Source organism: Lepidochelys kempii, chromosome 2 (genome assembly GCF_965140265.1).
Source record: "Lepidochelys kempii isolate rLepKem1 chromosome 2, rLepKem1.hap2, whole genome shotgun sequence".
In the NCBI taxonomy this organism is placed as follows: Eukaryota; Metazoa; Chordata; order Testudines; family Cheloniidae; genus Lepidochelys; species Lepidochelys kempii.
In genome coordinates, this window is record NC_133257.1 from 671,771 (window position 1) to 697,843 (window position 26,073).

General features: G+C 47.8%; 1 protein-coding gene across 6 annotated transcripts in view; it reads right to left on the bottom strand.

The window, feature by feature from the left end:
• Window positions 1–11,671: 11,671 nt before the first annotated feature.
• The window catches only part of PUF60 (poly(U) binding splicing factor 60), a 54,875-nt gene continuing 40,473 nt past the window's right edge, over window positions 11,672–26,073 (bottom strand). For 5 of the 6 annotated variants that reach the window (XM_073329754.1, XM_073329752.1, XM_073329753.1 and 2 more), the window contains 7 exons: window positions 20,652–20,813; window positions 19,958–20,050; window positions 18,676–18,889; window positions 18,004–18,194; window positions 17,075–17,210; window positions 15,989–16,224; window positions 11,672–12,106 (listed from right to left, as the gene is read on the bottom strand). In XM_073329754.1, coding sequence (XP_073185855.1) covers window positions 11,807–12,106; window positions 15,989–16,224; window positions 17,075–17,210; window positions 18,004–18,194; window positions 18,676–18,889; window positions 19,958–20,050; window positions 20,652–20,813 — 1,332 coding nt within the window. In that variant the 3' untranslated portion in view covers window positions 11,672–11,806. Of the gene's footprint in view, window positions 12,107–15,988; window positions 16,225–17,074; window positions 17,211–18,003; window positions 18,195–18,675; window positions 18,890–19,957; window positions 20,051–20,651; window positions 20,814–21,136; window positions 26,045–26,073 lie in introns of those variants that run through there. The other variant, XM_073329755.1, reaches the window with a different exon arrangement.

A 26,073-nucleotide genomic window follows, 5' to 3' on the forward strand; every position in this document is an offset into this window, starting at 1 on the left:
GGGTGGGGATGTGATAGAGGTCTATAAAATCATGAGTGGTGTGGAGAAAGTGAATAAGGGAAAGTTATTTACAGTAACTCCTCACTTAAAGTTGTCCAGGGTTACCATGTTTGAACATTCAAAAAAGAGGACACTCCACCGGAGGGGGGGGAGGGGGAGTTGCTCGCACACACACCCCCGGCCCTGTCCCAACTCCACCCCTTGCCCGCCCCCATTCCAACCCCTTCCCCAAAGTCCCTGCCCCAACTCTACCCCCTCCTTGCCCACTGGACCCCTTCCCCAAAGTCCCTGCCCCAGTCCCGCTTCCTCCCCTGAGTGCTCGCGTTCTCCCTCTTACCCCTCCCTCCCAGCCACACGAAACAGCTGTTTCGCGGTGCAAGCGCTGGGAGCTAGGGGGAAAAAGAGGGCACTCTCTCAAGTGATCAATATTCACACTCTTTCTTGAATGATCAGCTCTTCTTTGGGGAAAAATAATGGCAAAATCCTGGATGTTTTTAGATATTTAAAAATTCCTCCCCGGTGGTGATTTAAGAACCAAAAAGCCAGACATGTCTGGGAAAATACAGACGTATGGTAATCCTAAAGTTGTCCCAGTTAACGTTGTTTCGTTGCTGATCAATTAGGGAACATGTTCATTTAAAGTTGTGCAATGCTCCACTATTACGTTTTTTGGCTGCCTGCTTTCTCCACAGCTGGCAGCCTCCCTACGCCCCATGCCCCCCCCCCCAGGGTCTCCCACCCACCAGCAGACCCTGTGGATCAGCGCCTTCCCCCTGATTCCCCCCTCCTCCTGCCCGCGGCAATCAGCTGGCTTGTGGCATTTAGGAGGCAGGAGGGAGGGGGCAGAAGCAAGGACTCAGCACACAGACTCTCCCTCCCTCCTGAACACCACAAACCTGATTTCCCCAGCAGGATTCGGGAGGGGGGGGGCAGGAGGAGGGAGGGGGAGCCTGTGCGCCAAGTCCTCACTCCTCCCCTCTCCCTCCTAAATGCCGCAAGCCAGCTGATTGCCCCGGGCAGGAGGGAGGTGAGAGGAGTGAGGACTTGGTGTACCTCCCCCTTCCCTCCCCTGCCTCCTTCCCGCAGCAATCAGCTGGCTTGCTGCGTTCAGAAGGGGAGGGGAGGAGCGAGGATGCAGCATGCAAAGTAAAGGGGGAGAAGGTAGCGGGGGAGAAGAAGCAGGTCAAGGGTGGGGGCCTGGGGGAACGGGTGGAGTGGGCGGGCTGAGGGTTGACAGGGAACGCAGCTCCAAAGTGATTAGGGGAGTTGGTCATCTAATGACTTGCTATAAAGAAATTTTACCAAGAAAAAAAAAAAAAGGAAAGCAAAACAATCTCTAGCTGTGTTTTTTCGAGTTCAGAAAGTTCAGCAAGAAGAGCAGCCAGACAATCCACCCTCTTCCACGCTCTGACTCCACCACCTCAGCCGAGCTTCATACTCAGCAGTGATGATTGTAGTATTAAATTGCTTGTTTAAAATGTATATAATGCCTTTTGTCTGGCAAAAAAAAAAATTCCCTGGAACCTAACCCCCTCATTTACATTAATTCTTATGGGGAAACTGGATTCCCTTAACATCGTTTCACTTAAAGTCACATTTTTCAGGAACATAACTACAACATTTATCTTTGAAAATTCGTGGCGAACGGGGGAAGTCCCGCATGACTGGAAAAAGGCTAATGTTAAAAAAGGGAAGAAGGAGGATCCTGGGAACTACAGGCCAGTCAGCCTCACCTCAGTCCCCGGAAAAATCATGGAGCAGGTCCTCAAAGAATCAATCCTGAAGCACTTACATGAGAGGAAAGTGATCAGGAACAGTCAGCATGGATTCACCAAGGGAAGGTCATGCCTGACTAATCTAATCGCCTTCTATGATGAGATTCCTGGTTCTGTGGATGAAGGGAAAGCAGTGGATGTATTGTATCTTGACTTTAGCAAAGCTTTTGACACTGTCTCCCACAGTATTCTTGTCAGCAAGTTAAAGAAGTAGGGGCTGGATGAATGCACTATAAGGTGGGTAGAAGGTTGGCTAGATTGTCGGGCTCAACGGGTAGTGATCAATGACTCCACGTCTAGTTGGCAGCCGGTGTCAAGTGGAGTGCCCCAGGGGTCGGTCCTGGGGCCGGTTTTGTTCAATATCTTCATAAATGATCTGGAGGATGGTGTGGATTGCACTCTCAGCAAATTTGCGGATGATACTAAACTGGGAGGAGTGGTAGATATGCTGGAGGGCAGGGATAGGATACAGAGGGACCTAGACAAATTGGAGGATTGGGCCAAAAGAAATCTGATGAGGTTCAGTAAGGATAAGTGCAGGGTCCTGCACTTAGGACAGAAGAACCCAATGCACAGCTACAGACTAGGGACCGAATGGCTAGGCAGCAGTTCTGCGGAAAAGGACCTGGGGTAACAGTGGACGAGAAGCTGGATATGAGTCAGCAGTGTGCCCTTGTTGCCAAGAAGGCCAATGGCATTTTGTGATGTATAAGTAGGGGCATTGCCAGCAGATCGAGGGACGTGATCGTCCCCCTCTATTCGACATTGGTGAGGCCTCATCTGGAGTACTGTGTCCAGTTTTGGGCCCCACACTACAAGAAGGATGTGGATAAACTGGAAAGAGTCCAGCAAAAGGGCAACAAAAATGATTAGGGGTCTGGAACACATGGCTTATGAGGAGAGGCTGAGGGAACTGGGATTGTTTAGTCTGCGGAAGAGAAGAATGAGGGGGGATTTGATAGCTGCTTTCAACTACCTGAGAGGTGGTTCCAGAGAGGATGGTTCTAGACTATTCTCAGTGGTGGAAGAGGACAGGACAAGGAGTAATGGTCTCAAGTTGCAGTGAGGGAGGTTTAAGTTGGATATTAGGAAAAACTTTTTCACTAGGAGGGTGGTGAAACACTGGAATGCGTTGCCTAGGGAGGTGGTGGAATCTCCTTCCTTAGAAGTTTTTAAGGTCAGGCTTGACAAAGCCCTGGCTGGGACGATTTAATTGGGGATGGGTCCTGCTTTTGAGCAGGGGGTTGGACTAGATGACCTCCTGAGGTCCCTTCCAACCCTGATATTCTATGATTCTATGAACGTTAAGTGAGGAGTTACTGTACTTGTTCCCATAATATATGAACTAGGGGCCACCAAATGAAATTAAGGGCAGCAGGTTTAAAACAAATAAAAGGAAGTAGTTCTTCACTCAGCACACAGTCAACCTGTGGAACTCCTTGCCTGAGGAGGTTGTGAAGGCTAGGACTATATTGGGGTTTAAAAGAGAACTGGATAAATTCATGGAGGTTAAGTCCATTAATGGCTATTAGCCAGGATGGGTAAGGAATGGTATCCCTAGCCTCTGTTTGTCAGAGGGTGGAGATGGATGGCAGGAGAGAGATCACTAGATCATTACCTGTTAGGTTCACTCCCTCTGGGGCACCTGGCATTGGCCGCTGTCGGCAGACAGGAGACTGGGCTGGATGGACCCTTGGTCTGACCCCGTCTGGCCTTTCTTATGGTCTTAATCCACCCTGTCTCTAGGCAAATTTTTCCAGTGGTTAATTAATTTACCTTCACTGTTTAAAACCCTGTGCCTTATTTCCAGTCTGAATTTGTCTAGCTTCAACTTGCAGCCACTGCATCTCATTCTGTCCTTGCTAGATCAGAGCCATACCACCATCAGAAATCGAATGCTTTGTAGGTACTTTTAGACTGACGAAAAATACACAATGTAAAGGTGATAAACTAACAGACAGAGCTTCTTTACTCTCTCTCACTGTAAAGACAGGTTTTCAAGACCTCAAAGCATGCCTGTGGCTCTTTTCTGAGTCCTTTCCAATTTTTCAATATCCTTCAATGTCCTTTTTGAAGTGTGGAGACCCAGTATTCCAGTAACAGTCTCACAAATAATGGATCCAGAGGCAACACCACCCTACAAGAATTGCATCAGCCCTCTTAGTCAAAGCATTACACTAAGTACACATTCAGTTTCTACCACGAACCCCAACTCTAAAACAGAGTCTCTACTTTCCAGTCCCCCATCTTATAGGCATGACAGACACATTCTTGATTACTAGATGTATGATCTTCCTTTTAGCTGTATTAAAGCAAATTATGTTAGAGTCCAGCTTGCTGTATGATCCAGATCCCTTAGTCAAACCTGTCCCCATTATTTATAGATTCATAGCTTTATCCATGGATTTTGAAGGCCAGAGGGGATCATTAACTCTAGTCTGACATCCTGTATAATACAGGCCAGAGAATTTCATATAATTACTGCTCTATTGAGCCCAACAACTTCTGAGTAAGCGTCTTTCCGGAAAGGAATCTGGTCTTGATCTGAAGACCAGATGTGGAGAATCCATTACTTCCCTTGTAGTTTAACCATAGGAACTATAACCGTCACTGTTAAAAATGGGTGCCTTATTTTAACTGGAATTTGTCCAGCTCTACCTTCCAGCCATTGGTTCTTGTTATGCCTGTCTCCGCTACGTTAAAAAGCCCTTTAATACCCACTATTGTCAAGCAACCTCTCAATCTTCTTAAGTCAAACGGGTTGATCTCTTTGAGCCTCTCATTGTACAGCATTTTCTTCAGTACTCAAATTATTTTTGTGGCTCTTCCTTGCTCCTTACTCTCCACTCCCTACTTGGTGTATATGTATTGGTGTATACATCCCAGGATCGCATTAGACCTTTTAGCCACAGCATCGCCCTGGGAGCTTATGTTCAGTTCCTTGTCCACTAGGACCCCATAATACTTTTCAGCTGTTGCCTTTCGTGATCCAGTCCCCACTCCGTAGGTATGGCCTGCATTCTTTGTTCCTAGATGTGTAACTTTGCATTTGATTGCATTAAACCACATTTTGTTTGAACGGGCTCAGCTTACCCCATGATAGAGATTGTTCTGTACGACTGCTCTGTCTGCATTATTATTTCTCACTCCACTCACTGTCACTGTGAGTCAGAAGCGACTACTGTGATTGTCTCCCTCCTGTATAACACAGGACTTCCCTGAAATAATGCCAGAACACTGCTCCTGGAAAAACATCCAAACTTGATTTTTAAAAATCGTTTGTGATGGAGAATCCATTACAATACTTGGTGAGTTGTTCCAGTGGTTAATTACTTAGATCTTATTACTAATCTGAATTTGTTTAGCTTCAACTTCCAGCCATTGGATCTCATTATAGCTTTATAGATCTGCATTATAGCTCATTATACCAGACAGAAGAGCCAATTGTCAAATATTTGTTCTTCATGTAGCTACTTATAGACTGTGATCAACTCAATCCTTAATTGTTTCCTTGTTAAGCTAGATAGACTGAGCTGCCAGAGCCTACCAAGACATGTTTTTTTACTAATCCTTTAATAATTCTTTTGGCTCTTCAAGAAAGATGTTGATAAATTAGAGAGGTTTCATAGAACTGTGGACACCAGTCTCACCAGGGCCAAGTACAGAAGTTAAATAACCTCTCTGCTCCTGCTTCTCCTGTTCATTGCAGTGTTGTTGGATATGGTCTCAGGATATGAGAAACATAGACCAACTTCATTTGGTGGAAGTGACAAGCTTTCGAGCTACATAGAGCTCCTCTTCAGATCTGGAACAAGTTACCAGAGCGTCACAGCTACATATAAGGTGGGACAGATTGTTAAGCATAAGCACATGTGGCAAGAAACCACTTGAAATGAAGTGGGAAATAAACAGCTCTGAAGTCCCTGGACAAAGGAAGGCTAGTAGATTACAAATTGTTGTAATGAGCCATAAAACCAGTGTCTCTGAGCACGATTTTTACTGTCTAGCAGAGTTATGAATTTAAGTTCCCAGGCTTGTCTTTTGAAGGTGTTGTGTGGGTTAACTTTGCGGATGAGGACCAGTAAGGATATGTAGTGATCCCTTTGTGAAAGGTGTTCGCCCATGGGTGATGGGGTGTTTGTCTTATTTTTCTGTGTAAGTTCATTCGAGGCTGTAGTGATTATCTGGTTTTAGCCACATAGTTGTTTTAGGGCATCTGATGCACTAGATGAGGTACACCACATTGTGGTAAAAATCTGTAGGGTCCATGGATCTTGAATGGTGTGTTTGGGTTTTTGATCACTGTGGCAATGGAGATATGTTTGGAACCTGGCCAAGCTCCCCATCAGAAGCAAGCTCCCCATAGACCAGGACACACCAATTCAAAGTGGCACCAAACCCTGCCAGAACAGATGCAAAGTCTGAAGATATCTCTCCACTGCTATGACGATCAATACTCCCCACAACACACCTTTCATAATCCACGGGTCCTACACAGCCTATCACAACATGTGATGTACCCCATCCAGTGCAAATGCAGGATCTGACCAATCAGTCCCCATCCTCAAAGGAAACCTGCACAGCACCTTCAAAAGACGAACCTGGGAACTTAAATTCATAGTTCTCCTAGACACTAAAAATCATGGGTCAGTCACTGGTTTTATAGCTCATTACAACCATTAGTAATCTACTAACCCTAATCTAATCATCCACCTTGTCTCACTCTATGACTCCCTTTATGGATTCAAGGATCCCTTTAGCCCTTTTGGCCACAGCATCACACTGGGAGCTCATGTTCAGCTGATTATCCACCATCACCCCCAAGTCCTTTTTAGAGTCCGTGCTTCCCAGGTTAGAGTCCCCCATCCTCTAATTATGGCTAACATTGTTTGTTCCTAGATGTACACAGTTACAGTTAGCCATGTTACAATTCATATGGTTTGCTTGCACCAGTTTACCAAGCAATCCAGATCACTCTGTATCAGTGACCTGTCCTCTTCCTTATTTACCACTCCCTCAAGGTCTATGTCATCTGCGAATATTTACTTCTGGATGATTAGCACTGGGTTAGAACCAATCACTAAAAACACATCTGCTCCATGATTCCCCACTGACAACTACTTGTAGAGATCCGTCAGCCAGTTTTTAATCCATTTAATGCAGTGGTTTTCAAACGGGTTTTTCAAGGGCAGGGGTGGGCAAACTTTTTAGCCCGAGGGCCACATCGGGGTTGTGAAACGGTATGGAGGGCTGGGTAGGGAAGGCTGTACACCTCCGGAAACAGCCTGGCCCCAGCCCCCAATCCACCCTCTCCCACTTCCCACCCCCAACCCATCCAACTCCCCCTGCTCCTTGTCCCCTGACCGCCCCCTCCTGGGACCCCCTGCCTCTAACTGCCCCCCTCCGGGACCCCACCCCCTATCCAACCCCCCTGCTCCCTGTCTCCTGACTGCCCCCCCCAACCTCTGCCCCATCCAACTGCCTTCTGACTACCCCAGGAACCTCCTGCCCCCTATCCAATCCCCTCTCCCCCCGCCCTCTAACCATGCCGCTCAGAGCGGCAGGACAGGCTTATTAGAAAGCGTGAGAGGTGGGCGGACACAAGCCGCGCTGCCCACACAGCTGCGGAAGAGGGGGGACGGCAGGGAAGAGGCCAGGGGCTAGCCTCCCCGGCTGGGAGCTCAGGGGCTGGGCAGGACGGGCCCACAGGCCACAGTTTGCCCACCTCTGCCTTAGGGACACACAAACTCTCATAGAATATCAGGGTTGGAAGGGACCTCAGGAGGTCATCTAGTCCAACCCCCTGCTCAAAGCAGGACCAATCCCCAATTAAATCATCCCAGCCAGGGCTTTGTCAAGCCTGACCTTAAAAAACTCTAAGGAAGGAGATTCCACCACCTCCCTAGGGAACCCATTCCAGTGTTTCACCACCCTCCTAGTGAAAAAGTTTTTCCTAATATCCAACCTAAACCTCCCCCACTGCAACTTGAGACCATTACTCCTTGTTCTGTCATCTGCTACCATTGAGAACAGTCTAGATCCATCCTCTTTGGAACCCCCTTTCAAGTAGTTGAAAGCAGCTATCAAATCCCCCCTCACTCTTCTCTTGCACAGATTAAACAATCCCAGTTCCCTCAGCCTCTCCTCATAAGTCATGTGTCCCAGTCTCCTAATCATTTTTGTTGCCCTCCGCTGGACTCTTTCCAATTTTTCCACATCCTTCTTGTAGTGTGGGGCCCAAAACTGGACACAGTACTCCAGATGAGGCCTCACCAATGTCGAATAGAGGGGAACGATCACATCTCTCGATCTGCTGGCAATGCCCCTACGTATACAACCCAAAATGCCATTGGCCTTCTTGGCAACAAGGGCACATTGTTGACTCGTATCCAACTTCTCATCCACTGTAACCCCTAGGTCCTTTTCTGCAGAACTGCTGCCCAGCCGTTCGGTCCCTAGTCTGTAGCAGTGCATGGGATTCTTCCGTCCTAAGTGCAGGACTCTGCGCTTGTCCTTGTTGAACCTCATCAGATTTCTTTTGGCCCAATCCTCCAATTTGTCTAGGTCCCTCTGTATCCCATCCCTACCCTCCAGCGTATCTACCTCTCCTCCCAGTTTAGTGTCCTCTGCAAACTTGCTGAGAGTGCAATCCACACCATCCTCCAGATCATTTATGAAGATATTGAACAAAACTGGCCCCAGGACCGACCCTTGGGGCACTCCACTTGATACCGGCTGCCAACTAGATATGGAGCCATTGATCACTACCCGTTGAGCCCGACAATCTAGCCAACTTTCTACCCACCTTATCATCCATTCATCCAGCCCATACTTCCTTAACTTGCTGACAAGAATACTGTGGGAGACCGTGTCAAAAGCTTTGCTAAAGTCAAGGAACAACACGTCCACTGCTTTCCCCTCCTTTTTCCTCACTGGGGGGAAAAAAAGGAAAAAAACCCTGTAACGGCAGAGAAGTTTCCATAAGCGCAGTTTGACTTCTACCCATGGAGGGGCAGGGCCCTTGGCCAGCCGTCGCCACTCTCCGGCTGCCCCGCTCTGAAAGCGGTGCTGCCACCAGCAGCAGCACAGAACATCAGAGCCGGGTGGCTGGAGAGCGGCGGCTGCTGGCCAGGGCGCTCACCTTTGTGGTGGGGGAGGACTATTTTTTAATCCCGCTCCCACCCGCTCCCCCAGCGTTTCTAGAACTTTTATCCCGCTCCTGCTATTATGGCAGCTGGTTCCGCGGGATCCCAGTCCCGCTGAAGGGCTCTAAAATTGTCCCAGCTATGACTGGACATGCTGTTCTCAGCAGATGTCTTCCCCACCAGCACCCACCCACTCCCTGCACCCCTGTGCAATGGGATGGGAACCCCCCAACCCTCCCAACTCACCCATCCAGAGGTGTCTGAGTCCTCATGCACCCTTACAAGGGGATGAGCAGCCCCTGTGTCTCCTCTTCCCCACCTTTAATCCTCCATGCAAACGGCTGGAGAACCCCTGCATCGTCATGCAAGGGGGGTGGGAAGCCCCACCATCCCCAGGCACAAGCTGGGAGAACCCTCACTGCCACCCTCACTTCTGTGCTGCTGCCAATGGTGCCTTCAGAGTAGAGCCCTGCAGTGGGACTGGGATCCTGTGGGTCCCGGAGGACCCGCTGCCAGAACAGCTGGTGCGGGATTTAAAAATATATATATATATATCTCAAGAAACAATGTGGGAGTGGGACAGGATTTTTTTAAAAATGATTTTTCTGCAGCACAACCACCACCACATTAGCACTCTTCCGGCCTTCTGGAACGTCTCCAGCATTCCAAGAGGTATTTAAAATTACCTTTAGCAGGCCAGAGATCTCCTCAGCCAACGCTTTCAGGACTCTCAGGCCTTCTGATTTACCACTCTAGTTTTTGTGTCATCTGCAAACATTACCAGCAATGATTTTTATATTTTCTTCCAGCTCACTGACAGACATACTAAACAGCACTGGGCCAGACAGATCCCTCAAGGACATCACTAGAAACACCCTCATTTACAATTACTTTTCGAGACCCAGTTAGCAACTTTTTGATCCATTTAATATGTTACTATCCATCATGTGCTGCACTGATTTAGTATAGTGCTAATTTTTAATCAAAAGTAAGTCAAATGCCGTACAGATGTCTATTATGTTAACCAAACATGTAATCTTGTAAAAAAAAAACAAAAAAAAAAAACAAAAAAAAAAACATTATCTAGTTGATCTGAAAAGACCTGTTTTTCATAAACCATGTTGACTGGTATTAGTCAGCCATTCTTAATTCATACCTGCTTTACCCCTGCATTTCCCCCGATAGTTCCAAGAGACTATATGAGAACCCTCTGAAATACTCTTTTGGGTTCCTGAATCCAGCAGATGGAGGAAGAACAAGTCTAATGGCTGGATGTAGAAGCTAAACAAATTTGAATGGAAATAAGATGCCAATTTTTAGCAATCAGGGTAATTAAGCGCTGGAACAACTCACTTAGGATGTGAAAATCTGTATCTTACCTCAGGAGCTATGGCCTGCACTGTATGCAGGTCAGCCAGATTATATTACCATCTGACCTTGGAATTTATGAACCTTAAATCATTAGAGAGCGATTGTAGTAGATCAGAGGGGTAGCTCAGTGGTTTGAGAATTGGCCTGCTAAACCCAGGGTTGTGAGTTCAATTCTTGAGGAGACCATTTAAGGATCTGGGACAAAAACTGGGGACTGGTCCTGCTTTGAGCAAGGGGTTGGACTAGATGACCTCCTGAGGTCCCTTCCAACCCTGATCTTCTATGATTAAATCCCTGCCTCACACACTAGTTAGACAGAGGCCAACTCTAGAGGACATATATGCACTGGCTTTCAAATTCTGCCCTCTGTACAGGACACGCTCAGTGGCTGTCCTTTCACTTAAGGAATGGGTGCCTCAATACAGTGCCTAGGGGCAGAAAGAAACTGAAAGAGAGCACCACAGGGACAGATTTCTAAGGTCCAATTTACCACATGTACATTGGAGGCTGCATGAACAAAGCAGTCGTACGAACACTGCACCTGTGAGAACCCAGGCCGCAGTCACGCCTCTCAAGTCAGCTGTGAACCTTCCCACACGTACTGCTTCTCATACCCCTCTTACCTTTGGGAGCAGTGTGCATAAGGGGCCTTTGTCATGGTGCAGCTATATGATCTCCATAGTATTAGAGCAGCCGACAGATCAGCCTGCCCTGAACCACACCGGATCACAAGTAACAGGACTGTACATTCAAATCCCAACTGACTTGTTACTGGGCTATAGCCTGGCTTCACAAGCTTGATATTTCCATTAACCTGAACTCACGAGGCCTGTGTAAAATGCAAGTTCCCAGGTGGGACAGTCCCCCCCACCATTGTTCACGTGGACAGCTGCAGCCGTGGATCTCAGCCTTGTGAGTGTGTCTGAGCACGTGCTCCGGAATGGATCGACTCATGCAGGCCGAGGCGATGACCAGAGCATCTGCAGACTGCAAGCCGCTGATGTGGTGGCACTTACCCACATCAAGGGCTTGGAGCCTGAGCTCAGCCTGCAGCTGCTCAGCCTTCTCTGGAAGGACCTCCTAGCGTTCCCCATGCCACTGCCCATTCCTGGCTCCACTGCAAGAATGCCTGAGGGCTCCAACCAGGGATCAATGTACTGGGCAAACACTTATTAAAAAGATGGTGCCTGCTCCATTCAAACAAGCAGAGCCCACCTCTAAAGAAAACTGCAGCTCCTGGCCCCAGAGGGTGACATGGGATTCTGACCTCGGGCCCTTACTCGCTAAGGCCTGACAAGCTGCTGGCTGAGGAGACTGGGCCTGTTCCAGACCCAACCAAGGTGGTACTGGCCCTTTTAACACACACTCACGCACGCTAGCTTTTCTTCGCACTTTTATCCAAACTACACGTACATCACAGTAGAGAGCTGCACCCACCCAGCAGCGTTCCTTACACATGGCTAAAAAAACAGATGGGACACAGGGGGCAGGGGAGAAGTCTCTCTCAGGCAGAGTTCATGCTGACAGGTCACTGTTATCAAATCTCTCCTGGTCATACACCTCTGCCACCACCTTCCTCCCAGCAAACCAGCGCCCATTCAGGGCCTGAATGGCTTTGTGAGTCTCTGAGGCCATAGAGAACTCTACAAAGATCTTGACAATGATCTCAGCGTCCTCCTCCTCGCCCTGCTTCTCTTGGTAGATGATGACCCTATTCACTGCCCCAAACTTTCCGCATTCTTCTGTCACTTCTCCCTCCAGATCATCATCAATGTCCTTTGGATCCACCATGTTGCGCAGCACCATCACAGTTGACTGCAGGAAGAGGAAGGAAAGAGAGAAGTGACTGAGCCAGTTCATGGGACCGCTGGGGTTAACCCTGCAAAGCCATGGCACCTGCACATCACAGCAGCCATTGCAGTGCCATGCCTGAGCAGCAAAAATTAACATCCCCGGGCTTTCTGGAACCAATGTGTAATGGCACCGCCCAGGGGCACCAGAAACATGCTCAACCCATGTTCCATACAGCCCAGAAATTATGGCTCTTCCACAGGCATCTCCAGCTCAACTGCTTAGGCGAGCAGCATACCAGGAATTTGCCACTTGTTTTGTGCCCTGAAGAGGTGGCTGGAGAGATGCTATTTTTCAGACTGTGTTTAAACCTTACAGAGATGGATTTATCAAACTGATTTCCCTCCTCTTACCTTCAACAGCATGACACATTTTGGTGGCAATTATTCTTCAAGTTAGTTTTATCTTGGAACTTAGTGGCTGGTGTAAGTAGTTGGCCTCACAGGCCTAGAGACTGAAGACTTCTCATCATTCCCAGAACAAGTACATTACAGGGGATACCCATACCCCAACCCATCAGTGTGGCTCACGCTCCAGAATTCTCCCAAGCCTTTACCCCATTCCATCCTCCTGTCCTATCACACCCTTCTGTAACAGGAAGTCCATTACCATCCTATCATTGCCTGTGGGGCCCCCCCAACACCTGTCCCTCTCCATCCCCCCATGTCTCTGGCTCAGACCAGCAGCGTAGTCAGCAGCAGGTGAGATTAAATAATTTTAAAAATTGCTCTGTATGCATGTGAAACCAGCTCTTATCTCTTTGTAATGCACACCTTCTCAAAGCCTCTCCTCACTCAGGCCAACACAACAAACTCAAGGATTTAAAGGAAGCCATCCTGCAGCAAAAAAACTTCAGGACCAGACTTCAAAGAGAAACTGCCGGGCTTCAGAGCTTCATTTGCAAATTTGACCCCATCAGCTCAGGATTAAACAAAGACTGTGACTGGCTCGTCAACTACACAAGCAGTTTCTCCTCCCTTGGTGTTCACACCTCAGCTGCTAGCAGAGGGCCTCATCCTCCCTGATTGAACTAACCTCATTATCCCTAGCCTGATTCTTGCTTGCATATTTATACCTGCCTCTGGAAACTTCCACTACATGCATCCGATGAAGTGGGTATTCACCCACGAAAGCTTATGCTCCAATATGTCTGTTAGTCTATAATGACAGGTTTCAGAGTAGCAGCCATGTTAGTCTGTAGCCGCAAAAAGAACAGGAGGACTTGTAGCACCTAAGAGACTAACAAATTTATTAGAGCATAAGCTTTCGTGGGCTACAGCCCACTTCATCGGATGCACTGAATGGAACATATAGTAAGTATATATATATATATATATACACACACACACACACACACACACGGTGGAATTTGCCATACAAACTGTAAGAGGCTAATAAATAAAGACGAGCTATTATTAGCAGGAGAAAAAAAAACTTTTGCAGTGATAATCAAGATGGAACATTTAGACATTTGACAAGGTGCGAGGATACTTAACATGGGGAAATAGAGTCAATATGTGTAATGACCCAGCCACTCCCAGTCTCTATTCAAACCCAAGTTAATGGTATCTAATTTGCATATTAATTCAAGCTCAGCAGTTTCTCGTTGGAGTCTGTTTTTGAAACTTTTCTGTTGCAGAATTGCCACCTTTAAGTCTTTTACTGAGTGGCCAGAGCGGCTGAAGTGTTCTCCTACCAGTTTTTGAATGTTATGATTCCTGATGTCAGATTTGTCCCCATTTATTCTTTTGCGTAGAGACTGTCTGGTTTGGCCAATGTACATGGCAGTGGGGCAGTGCTGGCATATATCACATTGGTAGATGTGCAGGTGAATGAGCCCCTGATGGGCTAATGTGATTAGGTCCTACGATGGTGTCGCTTGAATAAATATGTGGACAGAGTTGGCAATGGGCTTTGTTGCAAGGATAGGTTCCTGGATTAGTGTTTTTGTTGTGTGGTTGCCGGAGAGTATTTGCTTCAGGTTGGAGGGCTGTCTGTAAGCGAGGACTGGTCTGTCTCCCAAGATCTGTGAGAGTGAGGGATCATTTTTCAGGATAGGTTGTAGATCTTTGATGATGTGTTGCAGAGGTTTTAGCTGGGGGCTGAAGGTGACGGCGAGTGGCGTTCTGTTATTTTCTTTGTTGGGCCTGTACTGTAGTAGGCGACTTCTGGGTACTCTTCTGGCTCTATCAATCTGTTTTTTTCACTTCAGCAGGTGGGTATTGTAGTCTATTGAATCTATTTCCACATGTTAAGTATCCTCACACCTTCTTGTCAACTGTCTAAATGGGCCATCTTGATTATCACTACAAAAGTTTTTTTTCTCCTGCTAATAGCAGCTCATCTTAATTAGCCTCTTACAGTTTGTATGGCAAATTCCACCTTCTCTGTATGTATGTATGTATGTATGTATATGTCTATCTTCTTACTATATGTTCCATTCAGTGCATCCGATGAAGTGGGCTGTAACCCAGGAAAGCTTATGCTCTAATAAATTTATTAGTCTCTACGGTGCCACAAGTACTCCTGTTTTTTTTTTTGTTAGTCTATAAGGTGCCACAGGACTCTTTGCTGCCACAACAAACTCAGAATTTGCAGGTCAAGCCATTTTGGAAAAAGGAGTTAGGGAAACTTTTGGTGTAGCTTTAAAATGCATTTTCTGATTTATCTAAATTCCCCCCTTGAGATGTGATGTAACAGTTCTTGGGGAAATTAAGGTGTGGGTCGTGTAGATCGGGTTTTTATGGCTTCAACCTTAACTAGGGGACAGCCAGTGTCTCAACAATACCACCGTTGGGCCTTTATATTTTCAAAGTATAGGACACATGAGCTAATTCTCACAGCCCCTCAAGAGGTGCAGGTCATTATTATCCCTATTTGGCAGAGGAAAAAGAGGGGAAGGGCCTTGTCCAATCCCAGAGGGAGTCAGTGTCCAAGCTGAGATCAGACCTTCAGAGTTCTGTGCCATCACTAAGGTATCTGAGAATCACTGGGTGGGAGTCTCTGCCTGTGTTCTGCAGGAGGTCAGACTGGTCACAATGGTCCCTTGTGACTCTACTGAGCAGAGTCTCATGATGTCACCTGTGCTTCCCGAATGAATCAGCCCTGTCTCGTCATCCTTACCCTTGCAGCATGTCTAAAATTAGCTGTAAGCTCCTCAGTGCTTAGTACTGCATTGACTGGTGGGAAGGAGGGGGACTCAGAAGGATCAGACAAGGATCACATCTCTGTTTTGTGAGGAGATAGCTATGGTTCACACCCACAGAAACGGAACTGTGAGCCCTCTCTATACCTACACTGAGATACTCAGCATGCTTTTGGCTGCAGTAAAACAGCTAGCAATAGTGCAGATGATCATCAAATGACAGATTCCTTAACACCACAGATCCGGTTTTATTTCCTCCCACTTCATCAGTTGCAGCCAATGACAAACCATGGTGACATGTGAATGACGGAGAGGAAGGAGAAATCTGGGGACCAGGACATCAGTGACTATAATGTCCTAATAGACTATCAGCATCTTTGGTCTAATGGCTGGACAACACAGCACAGCAAAGAGTGAGGTCTCTCTGAGCGAGGCACCTCACTACAGAGTTCCTCCTTTACAAGGCAGAGAGGGAAAAGCCATGACCATAGCCTGCAGCAGGTGATGACTGGTTATGATACAGGCATTTGTATTCCAGCATTAACTCAGTAAGACATCTAGGGACACACCTTTTGTGAACTTGTACCATACTCTGTACTGCTGAACTACACAGAACTGAAAGACAGACCCAAGCCAGTCTTGTGGCCTGTAGGCAACACTGTATCTCTGGGAATCTAGAATTAACTCAGAGTCATGCTCACCTCCTGTTTGCGAAGCAGTTTCTGCATCACCATGTGACGGGCACTGCTGCCTGATATGCTCATGTGCTCCTGTTCACTCAGCATTTCAGGCCTCTCCGACTCCTGGAATATCTCCTCCTCCTCCTTCTCCTTCTTAACCTCCAACAGAGCCAATGTTGGGGGACTTGCTAGGATAGGATTCACTACTCCCACCTGTGGAATAGTGACTGGAATGGGAGGTCGAGCGGGGGTCACACCTGCAGGTGAATACACAGACTGAAGGAAGAGATAAAGGAGCCTACCTCTAGGATTGGCACTCTGCCACATCAGGAAGAAAGCCAGCCAGTGACACCCAGCCTCATGGAATTAGGAGAAAGATTTTAGTAACTGAAACATGAACCACTGAGAGAGCCTGACGACAGGGCCAACAGCGACTCAGGACAATAGAGAGGCCAGGCTCTACCACCAGGTATGATGCACAGACGAGGTGAACCTGCCCATTCAAAGGGGAGACAGCAAGATGTGGCTGCATCTGCTTTGCATGTGGTAAGTGACCAACCTGGTGCTTTTGCTCAGGCACTATGCATCCCTGCCAGCTGTGGGAGGCTTAGTGCCCTTACAGCACTCACCACACACTCACGGAGAGGCCTGCGAGGCAATGCAAGGAGAAATCAGAATTCTCTGCAAACAATTCAGTTTCAGTACGATTCAGTTTCAAACCCTTTAGTGGGGCTGGTGGCCTGTCTTCCCAGCGCAGGAAGGACTGAGACCACGTCTTAAAGTCTGCTCATGCCCCTCCTTCAGGGACGGTTTCATTTTTCCATGTACAAAACTCACCAAGTAACAAAGTTATTCCCCTGATCAAAGCAGCTGCAAGGATCTCTCCCCACTGCTGTAGCGTCAGCCACAGAGCCCACCTGCTTCCCACAGCTCTTCTCGTCAGCTGAGTTCTCTGAGCTCTTTACAGGAATCACATGGGTCTGTAACCGAAGAGGGGTAGCTGGCCCCAGGCTCCCTGGCTACACTTTCCAAGAAGTGACCCCAGCTGTGGGGACTGGTGCTATCTCAGAATAGTTGTGGAAATGACAGAATGAAGAGCAGACGCACCCGTAATGACTCCTGGTGCCTGTGCTGCCATTACGGCCTGCGGCAGTGCCCCCAGAGGCTGAGCCAGTGTCAGCGCTGGTGACACCAGCCCAGGTGTTGCTAAAGTGCCAAGGACTGCAGCTCCGGCCACTGCTTCCTACAAGAGAAAAGCCAGAGAGCGTTAATTCTGCTTCAGAGAGTCATGCTCAGGTGTGCTCTGCTCAGGTTCTTTCTTTTCACCTTTGTAGAGACTTACCAAATAGCCAGGACATGGGGGCAAACGAACTGTAAAATTACTAGGGCCAGCTCAGCCACCAGAAAGAGTGGAGAAATGTATGCAACTCAGCTTAATCACACAGACACATGCCGAGGATTGCCCTGAACTCACCTTTCCTGTAGGCGGCCACCACATGCCAAACCCCTGAAGAGCAGGCACTTTCCCCACACTTCATAGTTATCACCCAACGCCAATCAGCTCATGTGCAGGGCCCTGAATGATAGACATGCCAAGGGATCCCCAACTCAAAGTCTCCAGGATGGTTTTAGCAGGACGGAGTCAATTCCAGAGCAAAAAGCTTCCCCACTTCCAAACCACCTCTTGCTCTCTTAGGTGGCCCTCATTAGGCAATACTGTTTCAGAACAATCAAACTAAATCAAAACAAATAAGCCTGTCCGTGCTGTAAATCAGGCCTCTTTCTACACTTTGGCATGCCAGACCCAAGACTGGAGGGTGTAGCACAGACAGCTACTCATTGGCCAGTCTCCACATGAGACCGGGAGAACTACTCTGTAGTGTACAACAAAGGCCACCTAGTCAGGAGTTCCCATAAGTACTGCTGACTCAGTGCATTGTACGAATCGGTATCCCTGTGTTCAATAGGACTGCTGGACTCTAAATAACGCACGCACTCACCCACCTCATTTCAAATCCTGCTGCTCTGTTTCTTACCTGAGCTGTTATCTTTGCTGTGGCAGCTGCTGCAGCCACAGCTGCTGCAGGGGGTAATCCTCCAGGCGTTGCAGGTGTTAGGAGAGGCATTGGGGGAGTGACAGCTTTGCCAACCCGGAGATATTGGCCTCCCAGGTCAAAGAGATTCATAGATGAGACAGCATCTTGTGACGACTGTGCCTTCTCATACTCTGTAATGATAATTGGAACCCTGACAGAGCGCTCCTTAAAGATGGACATTTCAGGCTCCCAGGGATAATGCCCCACCTGCCTGCCTCCTAAACGTAGAACACTTTCCCTCCAAAATTTTGGTTTGTACTTCTAAGAACACAATGGTCTTGAGCGGCAGTCATCAGTGTCCCTACCAACCACTCCCACACCTCCTAGATCACACACCCAACCTCTCTGGTTGTCCAGGATCTTCTCAAACATTCAGCGTAAAGGGAGATGGTTCGCATCACATCCTAGGTGCTAGCTGAACAAGAACACAGAATCCAGTTTCCAGTTGAGAGCCAGGCAGCCCTCTGACATCAGGCCAGGGGTCGCTCTGAATCCCACTCTAACCCATAACTGAAAGCAGAAGCTTATTGCCACTGCTGGGAGCAGACACGGATCCAAATCCAATGACATCCCCACCCCACTCCATGACAGGTATCAGAGCAGCCAATTTACCAATGAAGCCATAGCCTTTGTGCTTCCCTGTTGTGGGGTCCCTGGCTAGCGTGCAGGACTTAATCTTCCCAAAGGCCTCAAACACACTCTTAATGTCGTCATCTGAAAGGTCCTGGTGAACAGATGCCACGTAGATGCGGTTGAAAGCCCGTGCCTCCTCAGCTAGCTGGTCTATGATTGGCTGTGCCTGTCCAATATTACTAGGCCTACCAACCTGTAGAGAGCAAAGCAAACACAAACACCTCTTTGAGTGCTCCAAGAGGCAGCACTGTGACTCACCCAAGACACAAGGACTGCAAATGCTAACAGAGAGCAGTTTAACCCCACATAATACTTTCCATGGCACGGCAATTAGCACCACAGAGCCACAATTCATTATGATGTCTGGGTTGTAGTCTCCAGTGACTCCACAGGCCACCATGGGATATCAGGGTTACAGAGACAAGCCAGATACAGGACGTTTTCTGTGGCACTTGTTCCTGAAGCAAGCATATTTCAGACTTGTATCTTCCCTCCTTCTCTAGTGACTAGCTTCCAATGCTACAATGACTAGCTGTCAATACTACAGGCAGGGCACAATGCCTCCATACCATTCTCCGGAGCTCCCAAAAACCCATATCGATCAGGCACTGCAATTGCCTGAAAAGGGAACTAAGAGGAAATGACTTTGGTGAAATATGTAAGGACACTGGGTTTTCACCGATACTGCAAAAGGAACGTCCCCAAAAGTCTCCCACTCCTGTCAGGGAATCTCTTACTTGATGCCTGGGAATACAAAGCTCAAGTCCCTTGTTCCTTTCAGTTTGTACTAAACCTTTCCCCCTCTTCATGCAGAGGACTAGGTTACCCCAGAGCCTCATTTCCCTCATAATACACATACAAACAAGCCCCCTTTCTGCAGAGCCCAACAGGCACCACCAGGGTCAGCAGTCACTCACCTGCCTGCTGCCCACAAGACTCCATATCTAGGCCACAAAGGGCTCCCATTCTGTGGATGGGGCAGAACAGAATAGCGCCAAGCGCCCCTCCCTCCTCCTAGTGTATATTAACACTTTATGGGCTCTTCCCAGAGGGTCAGAGGCAGGTGCCAAGAACCAGCCAGTTCTCAGTGAGTGGACTCAGGTGGCGCATTGAAAAGAGGCCCACTGAGGAACAGATCTCCTAGAAACATAGATTTTCTTCTTTAGGCTCTTCTGACCATCTGAAAAGCCCCATCCCTGCAACACAAACAGCAGCATGAGCCAGACTCGCCTCCCATGTAACGCAACCCACTGTCACTCACCTTTATGTTTCTCCCACCCAGCATGACCGAGTTCATCTGCTCCAAGGCCAACTGAGCAGCTTCAGGCACCTCGTATTCCACGAAAGCAAAGCCCTAGGATAGAGGGGAAACCCTATTAAATTGTACCCATTTCTTCTTGTTGAACCCATAGTGCTCGCATTCCCCACTCTGCCAACTAATGCACCCTGTCTGTATCACATTGTGCCAGATCCCAACCGTTCAGCCAGAGCTTCCCACCCTCAAAGCCTTTCCCAATAGCATGCTAATGCAGAGAGCAACAAGCTGAAGCACGAAAGTGCCTGAACACACTCGTGGCCACTTGCTTCCTGAGCTGCTTATCACAGAATAGGCCTTTTAGCTAGGGAGACAGACTAGTGCATGCGCACAAGGCAAGCTAACTGCTCAGCATTCCCCAAGCTCCATACCCCACATGCAGCTGTTAGGTCATTGCTATGGCTTCCGGGGACACTAAAACCTAGGCAGCACAGCAGGTGAATACATTCAATCCTAAAAGCTCCGGCTCCAGGCACACGCCCAGAACTCTCAGTGGAATACAAAAGGGATCACTTGAAGAACCACCTCCTAGACAGCTTGCTCTATACTGCAGACTAGGAGGGTGCATGCCCCTCCTTCCCTAGATGCATGCAGGGTGACCTTAGAGAAAAAGAAACCACTCCTAGGGCTGTTAACCAACCTTGTGTTTCATTGTAACAGAGTCCCAGGACATGTCAATGCTTTTGATAGGTCCAAATGGGGCAAAGGCCTGGCGGATGGTGTCCTCTCCCAGTTCGTAGTATATGGAGCCCACGTACACACGACACATGATGGCCAGCGCCCGCTGCCTCTGAGCTGCCATCTGTATTGGAAAGAAGAACTGGCTGGTTAGCTTAGGGGGTCGTCACAGATACCAGGACAGCTCTCTCCCCTGTCCCGCCCGCCCCAGGAGCTGTGACCCAACAGCAAGCAGCTCCTCATTGGCTGCAGCACAGCCTGGAACACTCTTAGTGGTAAAGAAGTATTTTCGCTCAGTGCATGGACTGTTGGGGAGTGCAGGGCAGTAAGGCTCACTCCCAGGGGCACAGTCAAGTCTCTTATTTGCTCTGCCACTTAAGCAGCCCTAACTCCAACCCACCCTGACAAGATCACATCTCTGGCAATGCCTGCAGCAGGGGGAAATACCTTCATTCTAAAACAGCTTCCCCTCCAGGCAGCAAGGGATCCAACATCAGGCACTAACAGCAATCCCTCCTGTCCTGCATGGCGCAGCAAAAGATCCAGTATTGGGTACCACATGCTCTCATTTTCCCCTGCCCTGGGCATCAAGGGATCTAGCACTGGGAACCACCTCCTCCCCACTCCCTGGGCAGCAAGGGGTTTGGAAACGGGCTCTACCTCCTCCCCTCTCCCTCCCTTGGCATTAAAGGAGCTGACACTGAGCAGCAGCTGCACTGTACAGTTCAATAAAAACAAACAAAATCTAACAATTAAACAAAACCCTTCTCTTGAGGAAGTCTGTGGTGCTCAGAGTTAGCATCTTCCACTGGTATTGGCACCTACAGTGGTACAGCTCCACAGACTCAGCCATTGTCTGTCCCAGTGCAGAGAAAGCCTCTGCACTCTTTTCCTGAACCTGTCTGAAAGTCTGTTTGCAAGAGAAACCTGGTTGCTCCCCAGATGGTATCCCTAAAACCAGCTTCCTCCAAGCCACATGGCAGTTCTAAGAACTTCACCTAGGAAGGTGCTGCCTGCTAGGACACACTGGCCAAATCTGTGATCTTATCAGCATGCATTGGGACCAAGGCAGAAAGAAAAGCCCTGCAGAGGCAGCTCCCTATAATCAGCAATAGTGTATTTATTATCGCACACTGGAGACTTGTACAGGGCTACATTCTTATTCTGCATGGAACAGCTGGAACGAATGCAAAATGGTGAGGGCCCTACAAAGAGGGAAAAAGCAGCACTAATCTTAGTGCCTTCCTCCCCAACCCAATTCTACAGTACTCCACAGCCAAGTAGGGAGCTCTGTGAACACTTACCCCCCCCAAGAAGGGCCTTGCTATAAGGCCATTGCATGAAGGTCTAACTCAGGTGGAGAGCTCTGGCATAAGGGTGAGCACAATGAGCTCAGAGTTGTTCTGTGTCCTGTCTAGGGATGCCACAACTCATATGGTAACAAAAGGGTGGCCAGGGGGTCTCTCCTGCAACACAGTAACAGACAGAGCAGGCAGGGACTGTGTCTGATGAGACAACCGCACAAAATAAATACCAAATGCATCTGAGCCTGTCACCATGACCAGGGAAGTAACTGTTTGTAGCTGAAAATACAGCCTCAGTCAGGATTGATTCCTAGCACTTTAGGGGAGGGAGCGCTACCATCGAACCAGGTTCTCACACCACACTACTGTGCTTGCAGTTATATTAGATAACTTGAACCTGGACTCATCAAACAAAGGAAACAAAGGTTTTGTTTTACCTCTAAACTGGGGCTGTGTTTATGCTTTTAAAATGAGATTTTATGATAGCTCCAAAACCCGGTGAGCCAGGTGAAAAGTGAGGCACAGTCACACTGTAGAGCAGCTAGGCAAGAATATCTCTAGTGTAGTCTCCCAATCCTCCCACCCTTGGGAAGCCAACATTCATTACTATCAGCCCCTTTCTTCCACTGGTTGCATCAGGGGTTCCCAAACTGCATGCAGGCACAACCCCATTTTAATGTATTATTTTCTGCAGAGATCACAGACAGCATGGAGGATGCAACAGCTCTACAAAACGGCATCCTCCATGTGGCGTAACCTTGTACATAGGGTGCTGTGCTGAGGCCGCCAATTTGTACATACACCGTACATATGAGGTCACGCTGTGCTGAGCGAACTGGCATCCTCTGCACACAAAGGATCATCACAACGCCATCTGCTGATGGGGTCACGGCCCACAGTCAGGAACCTCTGTTTTTATATATTGACTTTTTATTTTTTACAGCTGCCTTCATTTCCCCTCTAAAATTGGCCTTCTTCCTCGATTGTGGGACAGTGGTGTTTTGGGGATCTAGTAAGATGTTCTTAAATTATTCCTAATCATCATTCACATTTTTCTGATTAAATTCTTCCTCTCAACTGATCTGGCTCATAACTGTTTTCAGCTTTGTGAAATGGGCCCTAGTAAATGCATCAAGCATCTATATTACTGGTCTGGACTTTATTCTGCGTGCACATTATAAATGTGATCAAGTTATGATCACCTGTACTTAAGCTACCATTAATTTTTAGAGCTGTGACCAGTTCCTCTCTCTCTCTGTTAGAACAAGGTCTCATACACCACCCTGGATAGGCTGCAATATGTTCTGAGTTAGGGAATTGTCATCTATGCTTAGAAATTCCAAGGATGTTTCTGTACTGGCAGCACAAGACCTCCGCCATACGTCACTCAAACTGAAGTCCCCCATGATCACACAGCTTTTATTTTTACACACTGTAATTACGTGCATAAAAGGAAGCAGTCATCCTATTCCTTAGTGGGCTTTGGTGGTCTGTAGCAGACACCAACTAGTACCCCACTTGTGTTTTATCTGTCTTCTTCAGAGTTTTCAGCGACTTGCAAACAGCTAATGTCATTTTTGAGATAGAATGCCCCTCCCCCTTCCCATTGATCTTAACATTCCAGTTGGGCGAACCAACCCACCAGGTTTCAGTAATACTAACTAGATCAAGTTTATGCTCATAAATGAGCAATTCCAGTTCCTCTTGTTTGTTACCCAGGTTCCTAGCATTGGTGTTCAGGCAATTAGATAATTTCTTCTCTTCATGTTCTTTGGTTCCTTGATTAATTTTGTTCTCAACATCTTGATTTTGTGCTGAGTGCTCAGATTTTCCCTCATTCTACCTTCCCCTTTTGCTATTAGTTTAATCCTCTTCTTACTACTCTAGCCAGCCTGAGGCCCGTGCCCCAGGCATAGGGATTTTCCACACCTTTAAAGATGTGTACATGAAGGGGGCATTCTCTTCTCCTCCAATGATACCTGCCACAGAGACAAGACTGATAGTATTAGCCCTTCTCCGATATTGGGCAGCAACCCTCACAGTGGGAAATCCACATTCTAAACCTTCTGCACAAGCAGGAGACTCCAGCAGCAGCAGGAGGAGGAGTGAAGTTCTGAGGAACCCATTCACGCTCCTTTACATTAGATATCTGGGCCACCAAGCTAGGGTTGAGCTGAACTATGATGGTAACAGGCACATGTGAGTACTAGTAGGAACCTGCAGTGCAGTGAGTTAAGGGAAAAGGCAGCATATTTTTGTGAACTTTGCGCAGGACCAGGTGCCAAGAACATGCATGTGAATCCTGGTCCTGCCATTGACTCTCCTCTGTAGCTCTGGGTTGGGCACTTGACCTTTCCGCTTCCCCATCTGTAAACAGAGGCTAAGGATTCCTCCCTCACCTCCAGGTGGGCAGTCAGTGTTTGTATGTATAGACAGTGCTGTTAATTAGGAGCTAAGGAGGATTATTATTAAGGACAAGTTAACATGCACCTTTTCAGGATGGAGCTCAAAACGAGGGAGGCAACATGCAAAGCACCACTGTTTTCATCTGCACTTTTGATGCAGTTATGTAAGGAAACTGCTTGTCTTGGTGAAGTGACAAGGTGAAACCCTGCTCGGTAACACTCCTGCAGGTAGAGGTCTGCTGGATAGGAAGCTTTGACTATGGTCAATAAGATGCTATAACAGGAAGCTCAGGCTGCACTTCCCTCACAAATGAGCCTTGTGGGTCCTGCCAGTGGAGACGGTCCCATTCTTAAGGTATACTTGCTCTCCACACTCCCGCTCTTGAGATAAAGCATTTGGTGGGAAAACGGGGATCTTAATAATACCGAGTTCACAACACACCATGATGGCTGATCCAGGGCAAAGCCTTGACTTCTAGCCTTTCTGTCCCTCCAACAGCAGGTGCTGGCTCCTGGCAAAGGGAGGCTTTTTTTTTTTTGGTAAGTGATTTACAATACTAAGCCAGTGGTTAATCTATCATTATTACATGTTTTCATCTCTGTTACCCAATGGTGCATGATGTGGCTGCAAAACACAGTTTAGCAGAATTAGTGATATGGGAGATCAATAATATCTAAATTAATTGATAAAGCGGGTTCTTGGGCAACATGGCTCAGGAACTGGCCATGCTGCCTTCAGGCAGAGATGGCTCTTCCTGTCCCAGTCCAAGCTTACCTCCCCCCCACAAATGCTATTTTGGCTCCCCAGCTGACAAGCTACCTACCGTGGCAGTGTTACAGAAGGAAAGCCAGGCATGTCTAGTTTTAATGCTTCTTTCCCCTTGGAGCACTGGCCTCCAGGTTGCATTTTACACCAACCAAAGAAATTACATTTCAGCTAGACAAGGAAACATTTACAAGTGACCCTTTGCACAAGGAGAGGGGGGTTATAGCCCACATATGCCAGTGCCCCATGTGTCCAGAAGGGGTGGGGACAGATAATCCCAAGTAAATCAGACTCTCTGTGGGAGTAATTAGAAACTTCCAGCACTACGGGACTGCACTGCTTTTCTCTGAATAACTCTATTGTTCTTTTTGCTTCAGCCCTCACTGCTTTACTTGAAACACATGCCAAATTCTCCTAGCCTACAAGTATGCACATAGCAACAGAAGTCTCACATTTGGTCTAGGATATGCTCTGAAAGCCTGTAATGCCCCAGTGCTCCCCAGCACCCTAGCTGCTAGGTCTCTGTTCTGTGTGCTGGTTTCTTAACAGCTTGCCCATTTGTGAGTTACCTTGGCAGTTACTTTTAGGTCAGGACCTCAGAACTGTAGCATCCCTAGAAAGGTGGCTCCCACAATTTCACAGGTGTTCAGAACTGCTTGAAATCTAAAGCTCTCTTTGCAATTGACTCCAGGGCCCAGGGGGCCAGTGTCACAGCAGACTGTACCCAGCCCAAGGTCTTCCTTTGGGGAGTTTACACTTTGTCTCAGTTTTTTGTGCTTGTCCACAGCAGGTGGGTATGTGGGAGGGTTGTACTGGGTTTAGTTAAGAGCATTGTATTACCACTACATACTTCCCCACTCTAGGCCCTGACTAAGACAAAGTGCCCAAGAAGAAGTGAATATGTCTATT